This window comes from Pseudophryne corroboree, chromosome 6 (assembly GCF_028390025.1).
Source record: "Pseudophryne corroboree isolate aPseCor3 chromosome 6, aPseCor3.hap2, whole genome shotgun sequence".
NCBI classification, from domain to species: Eukaryota; Metazoa; Chordata; class Amphibia; order Anura; family Myobatrachidae; genus Pseudophryne; species Pseudophryne corroboree.
This window is the reverse complement of record NC_086449.1, coordinates 160,437,604-160,450,244: the sequence shown is the minus strand read 5'-3', so window position 1 is coordinate 160,450,244 and position 12,641 is coordinate 160,437,604. Positions and strand designations below refer to the sequence as shown.

The 12,641-nt window shown below is 45.3% G+C and overlaps 1 protein-coding gene across 2 annotated transcripts in view; it reads left to right on the top strand.

Moving 5' to 3' along the window:
* SLC23A2 (solute carrier family 23 member 2) overlaps positions 1-12,641 on the top strand; it is a 319,310-nt gene that overhangs the window by 230,108 nt on the left and 76,561 nt on the right. For both annotated transcript variants that reach the window (XM_063932053.1, XM_063932054.1), the window contains 2 exons: positions 391-548; positions 4,101-4,189. In XM_063932053.1, coding sequence (XP_063788123.1) covers positions 391-548; positions 4,101-4,189 — 247 coding nt within the window. The remainder of the gene's footprint in view (positions 1-390; positions 549-4,100; positions 4,190-12,641) is intronic.

Genomic DNA, 12,641 nt, shown 5'->3' with positions numbered 1-12,641 from the left:
CTTCCCTAGGCCTCATAGGGGGTAATTCCAAGTCGATCGCAGCAGGATTTTTTTTAGCAATTGGGCAAAACCATGTGCACTGCAGGGGAGGCAGATATAACATTTGCAGAAAGAGTTAGATTTGGGTGAGTTATTTTGTTTCTGTGCAGGGTAAATACTGGCTGCTTTATTTTTACACTGCAAATTAGATTGCAGATTGAACACACCCCACCCAAATCTAACTCTCTCTGCACATGTTATATCTGCCTCCCCTGCAGTGCACATGGTTTTGCCCAATTGCTAACAAAAATCCTGCTGCGATCAACTTGGAATTACCCCCATAGTGTTTGAGATAAACAATTAAGTCTTATTAAAGTGATCTTCTTCCATTATCTACATTGTCTCCCACAGCATTACCTGACATGCTTCAGTGGGACAGTGGCTGTGCCGTTTCTGCTTGCAGAAGCCATGTGCGTTGGCTTTGACCAGTGGGCGACTAGTCAGCTGATTGGGACCATTTTCTTCTGTGTAGGAATCACAACTCTGCTGCAGACAACGTTTGGGTGCAGGTGAGGCTTTTGACAGCTTTATCAAATTTTTTTTTATTTTTTTATTTTACCTTAATGTTAAATTTGAAAGAATGTTGTATAGCTAGGAGTTTTATGTTTGGGATTAGTTTTCTACAAGTTATGTGGGCCATACATCAGTGCTGCATTTCCCCGATTACTCGATCCAACCCACAGATCAAAAACGCAGGTAAAGCGCCGTTAATGATCAGCAATCCATCAGGGAATCGGGGAAATTCTGCATGTTAAAAATCCCGAATCACACATCGGTTTTTGGTCGGAATCGGCAAACCAGGGAAAACCAAAAGAATGGGGAATTGGTGCAATACATTGTAGATGCAGTATATTGGCCACATTAGACAATCATGATTAGGTTCAACATAAGCAGCCAGGAATGATGGCCTGTTACCCTCAAATACCCCAACACAGTCAATAAAGTACAGTGGTGCCAATCTAACTTTTTAAGCTTATGCCTTCCCATCCTCACATACAGTAGTAGTGATGCTGGCTAGGGACTATGTGACTAGGGTGTACCGTACTGAGGGATCTGTGTCACCTCCATCCTGTTCACTCTGATATGGGAAGGGCAAGTGTGGGATTACTCCAGCACCCACTGGACAGAATTTAATAACTCATTATCCCAAAGCTGATAATATATTAGGGAAGGGGGCCTGGACTGTACACCCTTATAATGGGATGTGCTACATGGCTGAGACTTAGTACCACAACATAGAAACGAGAGAGCATGTGCACCATACAACCATTAGGATTATAATACATTTAATTATACATCCTATCTGAGGTTTTTGGCATACAATTGGCCAATATTATGAGCCTGCCCACAAATCGCCATGGTAACCTCATCGGACAGGTCCCTAAAATGATAGGGGTTCGCTTTTGAGGCACAGGGCACTCACAAACCACCCCAGCGCATTACACAAATAAAGGATAGCAGTGAAAAATCTGAGTGTTAGGTAAGTGAAAGTAGCTGCTTAGTGTTAAGCTGGGGTACACAGCAGGTGATATGCCACATGAGCGGTATCGTCAGGGTTCTCCCTTGAACTCCCGGGCAAACGATAAAGTGCATACACACTGAATGATATCGCTAACGATATCGTTCAGTGACGTCACCCGGCCAGCACTCTGAACATGCAGTTTTAAAGCGTGCATAGTTAACGATATTGTGCGTACACACTGAACGATATTACAACCGATGTCACTCAGAAGGGTCAAAATGAGCGATTTTGTTTAAAATATTGCCTAGTGTGTACCTAGCTTTAGAGAGAGGACAGCAGTGAAGTATCAGTGTGTTAAAAAGGTGAGGTTAGCTGATCAATGTTAAGTGTTCAGATAGTGAAAGATGTGTGAAAACGTTACATAAATAAAATAAATATATAGGTTGTCTTTGGGAAATCTCACTGACAGTTGGTATTGATTTGGTACACTTAACATTATTAGAAAAATGTTTTCATTAAAATTATAGTTGAGTATATATGTGTGTGTGTGTATATACACTGTATAATATATATATATATATATATCTTAAACAGAATTCCTAAGTGCGCTACATTCCTTGAATGTTTATTCTTCAAATCTTCCAAACAATGGACCCAATGGGTGCAGACTGTAGGTTGGAGAATTCTTAAAGAGATTATTCACACAGTATACTGTAACAGATATCCCCTTACTGGAAAATCACCCAGTCTAAAGGTCATAAAGGCCAATTAGTACCAATTATTGGTTTATTGACACAATTTTTTGTTACGTTCTCTGTACTCTGAACCCAAGAGACAGGGTGGCAATAGATGAGCTCCGAGCACAGGAACGTGATGCTGCAGTTTGAGCTGAGTTCAGCAGCAACCCCTAAGGAAACCCTGACTCCATTCCCTCCCCGAAGTGGTCAGTCAACGCCTGCGAGACTATGGTTTCTTGGGCCCACGGCAGCCGCGTTTGACGGGTGGATTAGGTCTGCCTGACTCCGATGCCCCCCGGTCTTAGTAGGTGACAAGGCGTTAACCGAGACAGGGAGAGAACAAGATGAAACCTAGCTAAAAATTGACACACAAAAGAAAAGGGGAAACTACTGAAAACTATAATCAAATTTATGTGCGGCACGGCCGCCAAGAAAAACTGTAACAAAAGCAACGCTGCCCAAACTCCAAACACGACACCGTCAATCTCTGCGAGGACAGCAATGCCGGAAACCTCCGCAGAAGACACAAAAGCAAGAAAGTAAGAAATAATACGTCTATGGCCATAAAATGTGGCAGAGCCGCTACTCACAACACCGGTAAAGGTGCACGCAGATGGAACAGAAACCCCAAGGCTGCAGATACAGGATCGCAGGACTGGAAGGCTGGATCAGATTCTAAATGACCAGGCTCCGGACACCAGGATTCAAGGTCACAGGACTGGAAGGCTGCACAGGAACTCTCCAGGGGCAGGAAGCAGCTCCACAGGAAGCTATCACCGGCGAGGCTGCCTGATTCTAGCTCCCATAAGAAGGTCCTGCTGACCTATCATGGGAGAGCGAGCAGACCAGGCCCCCAGACCTAATTGTCCAGCTGTGCAGTGTCCCGGCTGCTGGTAAAAGGAGTGTTTAAGGACATCTATACGATCATTATTGATGACTTTCATCGCAAATTTTTGTGATTAAGGACCATGATAGGGTTTGTTTAGAGAAAAAGACTCACCAGGGTAGCTGTATGCTTATTGCCCTATATAAACTCCAATCTTGTGGTCCTGCCCTTTTTTGTGAATTTCCCCTGATGAAGTCGTTAAGACAAAACGCGTAGGGTCTGTCAGCTGTGAGTCACCAATCCAGATTGTGAAGATTCTCCCTTTTGAGCTCATACCTTGTGAAGGTGAGGTAGGATCTAATTCACCATCTACACGATCTGGACTTCTCTCACTGATATACAAATATTATTTTTGTACAACATTTTTATTGTGTATGTTAAAAATTGTGTCAGTAAACCAATAATTGGTACTAATTGGCCTTTATGGCCTTTTTTCTGAGTGATCTTCCGGTGAGGGGATATCTGTTACAGGATACCGTGTGAATATTCTCTTTAAGAATTCTCCAACCTACAGTCTGCACCCATTGGGTCCACTGTTTGGAAGATTTGAAGAATAAATATTCAAGGACTATAGTGCACTTGGAATTCTGTATGTTCTATGTTTATTTGAGACCTTACAATAGAGGTCTCTCCTCTAGTGCTGCTTTTGTCTGTGCTCAAGATAAGGATATTGCTTGTGATATATATTTTTATAATACCATATAAACTACACAGTACATCAATTAGAGTTAATAAGTAATAGTAGATTAAAACGCAGATATCACAACTGTTATTTTATAAGATAATATAACCGGTCACCTCAAAGTTCTGAACGGCTTGGTGTGAAGTAATCACATTATAACTGTCAGTAGCTGGAATTATCCTATCAGAATGAAGTCACATTTTTCACCTTTGCGTTTGGTTGTTGAGAATAATGTTAATGTTACATTGTGCAAGATGAATGACCTTAGTTGCCCCGCATCTGCTTTTGCTCCAGGTTACCCTTGTTCCAAGCAAGTGCATTTGCTTTCCTTGCTCCAGCTCGTGCCATCCTATCCCTTGAGAAGTGGAAATGTAATACTACAGGTAAATATCCAACAGATTAAAGCCGTGTGAAGTTGCAATTCCATGTCACCCTGGAGACCCTCCTGCTTCCTATTGTGTGGACGGGCTTCCAGCTTGAAGGGTAGGACTGTGCGTTAGACACCTCTGAGATTTTTTCCCTTGTTGGCAGTTAGTCCATTTTTCCCCAGGGAGTGGAGGCACCTTTTGTGCACAGAAGAATGCATATAATCTCTGACACTGGAACCTTTGGGTTTTATCCAGATGGGGAAAGGAATGTAGTCAGAATCGTGCTGTAAACCACAGAGTCAGGGAAGCAAGAGTGCACGCATAGGAAGTCAGGTTCTCAAGAAATAAGATGCCACCCGTAAAGCTGGTGAGCTGGTTTTGTGGACTTGTCACTCTGCAGTACTGTAGGTGCAAAGGCCTGGGAGCTAAATTGTTTTGTAAACTATATAGATTTGTAATGCTTCTAGGTGATGCCAGTGTTCATAAGATCTTCGCTATTACAATTTAAAGATTGGGTGTCACTGTTCTATTGAAATCTAAGGATCATATTTAATTTTTTATACAGCTCAATAATCTGATTCACAAATACTGTGCAACTTGAAACCCATAAGGGTAATGACTATAGAAAGTCTGATGAACATGTTTACACTCTAGAGCAGTGGTTCACAAACTATTTTGAGTCACGGTGCCCCAGAGCATCAGAATTTGTTCACGCCACCCCTAGGCCAAATGTTTCTTATTGAGATATTTAGAAAAAATATATTTAATTATGTAAATGGTGTTTATATGTCATCCTTAGGTTTAGTTATATGGTGAGGGACAAGATTTGCTGCTGGTTGTTCATATTTTATGATTGACAGCCACCAGCATTGGTTTGGCTCCGGGACTATAGTAAGCGGTTATGAAGTACAGTTCCAGCGGCTAATCTGGTTTTTATCTCCTGTCACATTCCATATCCTTTCTGTATCAGTTGAGAAAGATAAAGGGGGAGTATTTATTTCGCAGAAACTGGTCAAAGGTCAGGTATTATAATGATCCATTCATGGGAATCTCTATAATGGAAATTTCCAGCAGAGAATAGTTTTATTTCTTTTTTTAAGTTATTAGTAGTTAAATGATCACATAGTTGGATGTTCCCTATAAATGTACTTTAGTCCAAGAAGGGATTAAATATAGACTTTGTGTTTATCCTTCTTCACTTGACTTCCCATGTAGTCCATATATTATTAATTGTGAAATCTGAACACTAATACATTATGTATTTGTACACACCACTCTTCAACAAATATGAGAGAATCACCAACTATAATTTATATGGCATACTGTCAGAATATCATAAGCATTTGAGTTATTTTAATACCATATTAAATATTCCACAATAAAAGTAGAAATGCTATAGAAAAAGAGTAGCAAAGACTTCTTGAAGAAGACGGTCTACTCCCTTTCTCGCTTGTTCAGTACTGTTCTATAACTCTTGGGAGTGCTGCCACCAACAAAAACATCACCCATAACTTAAAAACTTTTCTGTTTGTTCTTTTTACCATTATAGAGTAATAATTTCTAGGCTTCAGTGCTGAATCTTCTAAAGCCATTCATCCTAAAAGATAATCTTATTTGGAAAATACAAGGTTGTACCTCCCTAGCTAGATTATACAGTATGTAAACAAGAGTGATTGGACACTGACGGTATATAGATCAACAAGATTTTATTGACGTCCGTACTTTGTAGGTCCACCACGTGCACTGATTACTGCAGACACCCTTCTTTGTAAACTGTCCACAAGCTCCTGGACAACAGCAGGTGGTATGTTTTGCCATTCTGCCTTAAGTACAATGACCAACTGCAACCTTGAAGAAGGTTGAGTTGTCTAAAATGCACTCCTGACGCTCCAATTCGTCCCAGAGGTTCTCAATAGGGTTAAGATCTGGACTCTGAGCTGACCAGTCCATCCGGGTTACAGATGTGCCCTCATAAATCTTGCCTCCATACACCATGCAGCATATGCCTTGCATGAGTCAGCCAGCAGCTACCTTGCAGCTATGTATATATTTATATCTATCTATCTATATATAATTTTACATTTTACTATTGCGATGATGATATATTGGTCTGTACTCGGCACGCCAGTGCAGCTCAGCTCAGCAACAAGCCCAGTTTCATCCAAAGCAAACAAATTGCTAAATGTAATCGTAAAAAAAGAGGTGCCACTCCCAGGCCTTTTATTATCAGTAAGTGGGCCATCATCATATCAGTATATATACTTTCTCTAACGTCCTAGTGGATGCTGGGAACTCCGAAAGGACCATGGGGAATAGCGGCTCCGCAGGAGACTGGGCACAACTAAAGAAAGCTTTAGGTCACCTGGTGTGCACTGGCTCCTCCCACTATGACCCTCCTCCAAGCCTCAGTTAGATCTTTGTGCCCGGCCGAGCTGGATGCACACTAGGGGCTCTCCTGAGCTTCTAGAAAGAAAGTATATGTTAGGTTTTTTATTTTACAGTGAGACCTGCTGGCAACAGGCTCACTGCACCGAGGGACTAAGGGGAGAAGAAGCGAACCTACCTGCTTGCAGCTAGCTTGGGCTTCTTAGGCTACTGGACACCATTAGCTTCAGAGGGATCGACCGCAGGCCCGTCCTTGGTGTTCGGTCCCGGAGCCGCGCCGCCGTCCCCCTTACAGAGCCAGAAGCAAGAAGAGGTCCGGAAAATCGGCGGCAGAAGACATCAGTCTTCACCAAGGTAGCGCACAGCACTGCAGCTGTGCGCCATTGCTCCTCATACACACTTCACACTCCGGTCACTGAGGGTGCAGGGCGCTGGGGGGGGGGCGCCCTGAGCAGCAATAATAAGACCTTGGCTGGCAAAATAATCACAATATATAGTCCCAGAGGCTATATATGTGATAAATACCCCTGCCAGAAACCATAAAAAAGCGGGAGAAAAGTCCGCAAAAAAGGGGCGGAGCTATCTCCCTCAGCACACTGGCGCCATTTTCTCTTCACAGTGCAGCTGGAAGACAGCTCTCCAGGCTCTCCCCTGTAGTTTTCAGGCTCAAAGGGTTAAAAAGAGAGGGGGGGGCACTAAATTTAGGCGCAATATTGTATATACAAGCAGCTATTGGGGAAAATTCACTCAGTTATAGTGTTAATCCCCACATTATATAGCGCTCTGGTGTGTGCTGGCATACACTCTCTCTCTGTCTCCCCAAAGGGCTTTGTGGGGTCCTGTCCTCAGTCAGAGCATTCCTTGTGTGTGTGCGGTGTGTCGGTACGGCTGTGTCGACATGTTTGATGAGGAGGCTTATGTGGTGACGGAGCAGATGCCGATAAATGTGATGTCGCCCCCTGTGGGGCCGACACCAGAGTGGATGGATAGGTGGAAGGTATTAACCGACAGTGTCAACTCCTTACATAAAAGGCTGGATGACGTAACAGCTGTGGGACAGACGGCTTCTCAGCCCGCGCCTGCCCAGGCGTCTCAAAGGCCATCAGGGGCTCAAAAACGCCCGCTCCCTCAGATGGCAGACACAGATGTCGACACGGAGTCTGACTCCAGTGTCGACAAGGTTGAGACATATACACAATCCACTAGGAACATCCGTGACTTGATCCCGGCAATAAAAAATGTGTTACACATTTCTGACATTAACCCAAGTACCTCTAAAAATGGGTTTTATGTTTGGGGAGAAAAAGCAGGCAGTGTTTTGTTCCCCCATCAGATGAGTGAATGAAGTGTGTGAAAAAGCGTGGGTTCCCCCGATAAGAAACTGGTAATTTCTAAAAAGTTACTGATGGCGTACCCTTTCCCGCCAGAGGATAAGTTACGCTGGGAGATATCCCCTAGGGTGGATAAGGCGCTCACACGGTTGTCAAAAAAAGGTGGCACTGCCGTCTTAGGATACGGCCATTTTGAAGGTACCTGTTGATAAAAAGCAGGAGGCTATCCTGAAGTCTGTATTTACACACTCAGGTACTAGACTGAGACCTGCAGATCGTGCTGCTGCAGCGTGGTCGGTGACCCTGTCAAACAGGGATACTACTAACATATGAACATATTAAAGACGTCGTCTTATATATGAGGGATGCACAGAGGGATATTTTGCCGGCTGGCATCCAAAATTAATGTAATGTCCATTCTGTCAGGAGGGTGTTAGAGACCTGTCACTGGACAGGTGATCCTGACTTTAAAAGGCGCATAGAGATTCTGCCTTATAAGGGTGAGGAATTATTTGGGGATGGTCTCTGGGACCTCGTATCCACAGCAACAGCTGGGAAGAAATTTTTTTACCTCAGGTTTCCTCACAGACTAAGAAAGCACTGTATTATCAGGTACAGTCCTTTCGGCTTCAGAAAAGCAAGCGGGTCAAAGGCGCTTCCTTTCTGCATAGAGACAAGGGAAGAGGGAAAAAGCTGCACCAGTCAGCCAGTTCCCAGAATCAAAATTCTTCCCCCGCTTCCTCTGAGTCCACCGCATGACGCGGGGGCTCCACAGGCGTAGCCAGGTACGGTGGGGGGCCGCCTCAAAAATTTCAGCGATCAGTGGGCTCGCTCACAGGTGGATCCCTGTTTCCTTCAAGTAGTATCTCAGGGGTACAAGCTGGAATTCGAGATGTCTTCCCCCCGCCGTTTCCTCAAATCTGCCTTGCCGACAACTCCCTCAGGCAGGGAGGCTGTACTAGAGGCAATTCACAAGCTGTATTCCCAGCAGGTGATAGTCAAGGTGCCCCTACTTCAACAAGGACGGGGTTACTATTCCACACTGTTTGGGGTACTGAAACCGCATGGTTCGGTGTGACCCATTTTATATTTAAAATCCTTGAACACATACATAAAAAATTCAAGTTCAAGATGGAATCGCTCAGGGCGGTTATTGCAAGCCTGGACGAGGGGGATTACATGGTATCCCTGGACATCAAGGATGCTTACCTGAATGTCCCCATTTACCATCCTCACCAGGAGTACCTCAGATTTGTGGTACAGGATTGCCATTACCAAGTCCAGACACTGCCGTTTGGACTGTACACGGCACCGAGGGTGTTTACCAAGGTAATGGCCGAAATGATGATACTCCTTCGAAAAAAGGGAGTTTTAATTATCCCGTACTTGGACAATCTCCTTATAAAGGCGAGGTCCAAGGAGCAGTTGTTAGTCGGGGTAGCACTATCTCGGAAAGTGCTACAACAGCACGGTTGGATTCTAAACATTCCAAAGTCACAGCTGGTTCCTACGACACGTCTACTGTTCCTGGGGATGGTTCTGGACACAGACCAGAAAAAAGTGTTTCTCCCGGAGGAGAAAGCCAAGGAGCTGTCATCTCTAGTCAGAGACCTCCTGAAGCCGAAACAGGTATCGGTGCATCATTGCACGCGAGTCCTGGGAAAAATGGTAGCTTCCTACGAAGCAATCCCATTTGGCAGGTTCCATGCAAGAACTTTTCAGTGGGACCTGTTGGACAAGTGGTCCGGATCGCATCTTCAGATGCATCGGCTGATAACCCTGTCTCCAAGGACCAGGGTATCGCTACTGTGGTGGCTGCAGAGTGCCCATCTTCAAGAGGGCCGCAGGTTCGGCATACAGGACTGGGTCCTGGTGACCACGGATGCCAGCCTTTGAGGCTGGGGGGCAGTCACACAGGGAAGAAACTTCCAGGGACTTTGGTCAAGTCAGGAGACTTCCCTACACATAAATATTCTGGAACTGAGGGCCATTTACAATGCCCTGAGTCAGGCAAGGCCTCTGCTTCAAAACCAGCCGGTACCGATCCAATCAGACAACATCACGGCAGTCGCCCATGTAAACCGACAGGGCGGCACAAGAAGCAGGATGGCGATGGCAGAAGCCACAAGGATTCTCCGATGGGCGGAAAATCACGTGTTAGCACTGTCAGCAGTGTTCATTCCGGGAGTGGATAACTGGGAAGCAGACTTCCTCAGCAGACACGATCTACACCCGGGAGAGTGGGGACTTCATCCAGAAGTCTTCCAACTGATGGTAAACCGTTGGGAAAGGCCACAGGTGGACATGATGGCGTCCCGCTTAAACAAAAAACTAGATAAATATTGTGCCAGGTCAAGAGACCCTCAGGCAATAGCTGTGGACGCTCTAGTGACACCGTGGGTGTACCAGTCGTTTTATGTGTTCCCCCCTCTGCCTCTCATACCAAAGGTACTGAGAATAATAAGAAGGCGAGGAGTAAGAACGATACTCGTGGTTCCGGATTGGCCAAGAAGAGCTTGGTACCCAGAACTTCAAGAAATTATATCAGAGGACCCATGGCCTCTACCACTCAGACAGGATCTGCTACAGCAGGGGCCCTGTCTGTTCCAAGACTTACCGCGACTGCGTTTGACGGCATGGCGGTTGAACACCGGATCCTAAAGGAAAAGGGCATTCCGGAGGAAGTCATTCCTACGCTGATTAAAGCTAGGAAAGAAGTAACCGCAAACCATTATCACCGTATTTGGCGAAAATATGTTGCGTGGTGTGAGGCCAGGAAGGCCCCAACGGAGGAATTTCAGGTGGGTCGATTTCTGCACTTCCTACAGTCAGGAGTGACTATGGGCCTAAAATTGGGTTCCATTAAGGTCCAGATTTCGGCTCTGTCGATTTTCTTTCAGAAAGAACTGGCTTCACTGCCTGAAGTTCAGACTTTTGTAAAGGGAGTGCTGCATATTCAGCCCCCTTTTGTGCCTCCAGTGGCACCTTGGGATCTCAACGTGGTGTTGAGTTTCTTAAAATCACATTGGTTTGAACCACTTAAAACCGTGGATCTAAAATATCTCACGTGGAAAGTGGTCATGTTATTGGCCTTGGCTTCGGCCAGGCGTGTGTCAGAATTGGCGGCTTTGTCATGTAAAAGCCCTTATCTGATTTTCCATATGGATAGGGCGGAATTGAGGACTCGTCCCCAGTTTCTCCCTAAGGTGGTATCAGCTTTTCACTTGAACCAACCTATTGTGGTGCCTGCGGCTACTAGGGACTTGGAGGATTCCAAGTTACTGGACGTAGTCAGGGCCTTGAAAATTTATGTTTCCAGGACGGCTAGAGTCAGGAAAACTGACTCGCTATTTATCCTGTATGCACCCAACAAACTGGGTGCTCCTGCTTCTAAGCAGACTATTGATCGCTGGATTTGTAGCACAATTCAGCTGGCGCATTCTGCGGCTGGACTGCCGCATTCTAAATCTGTAAAAGCCCATTCCACAAGGAAGGTGGGCTCATCTTGGGCGGCTGCCCGAGGGGTCTCGGCTTTCCAACTTTGCCGAGCTGCTACTTGGTCAGGGGCAAACACGTTTGCAAAATTCTACAAATTTGATACCCTGGCTGAGGAGGACCTTGAGTTCTCTCATTCGGTGCTGCAGAGTCATCCGCACTCTCCCGCCCGTTTGGGAGCTTTGGTATAATCCCCATGGTCCTTTCGGAGTTCCCAGCATCCACTAGGACGTTAGAGAAAATAAGATTTTACTCACCGGTAAATCTATTTCTCGTAGTCCGTAGTGGATGCTGGGCGCCCATCCCAAGTGCGGATTGTCTGCAATACTTGTACATAGTTATTGTTAACAAAAGTTGAGCCATCTGTTGAGAGGCTCAGTGTTTTCATACTGTTAACTGGGTATAGTATCACGAGTTATACGGTGTGATTGGTGTGGCTGGTATGAGTCTTACCTGGGATTCAAAATCCTTCCTTATTGTGTCAGCTCTTCCGGGCACAGTATCCTAACTGAGGCTTGGAGGAGGGTCATAGTGGGAGGAGCCAGTGCACACCAGGTGACCTAAAGCTTTCTTTAGTTGTGCCCAGTCTATTGCGGAGCCGCTATTCCCCATGGTCCTTTCGGAGTTCCCAGCATCCACTACGGACTACGAGAAATAGATTTACCGGTGAGTAAAATCTTATTATTTGTGTGTGTCAGTCTGCTGCAGGTCAAACTAAAGCTGGCTACACACTAGACAATATCGTCTAGTGTGTATGCACTATGTCACTGACTATGTGCGCTCCCACGCATTGTCAGCGACATCGCTGTCAGACGTGCATGCAGGTTAGTCCTGCGATATTGCCAGTGAGGGCCATACTGTCAAATGCAGCATGGCCCCCGCTCAACCCCACCCCCACCGTCGTTCATCGCTGCTGGCATCGGTAAGTGTGTATGCAGTTGCCGATGCCGGGTCCCGTCGCCTCTAATATTTCTGGGTACACACATCGGCTATTGTGTACCCAGCTTAACAAAGTCTGATTGTTCACGGTGATCTTTTCGTTTTCAAACATTAGGTTTACAGCAGTGGTTCCCAAACTTTCTTCAATCACAATACCCCAGAGTATCCGTATTTTTGCCCTGGCACCCCCAATGTTTCCTTTTGAGAGATTCAGTAAAATGTATTGATAAAGCTAACTATTTATCTTATTACATTCACTATAAAATGGGTAAGAGACTCAGTACGCAATTGGCGTATGGGGTACCGTAAGGGTACGC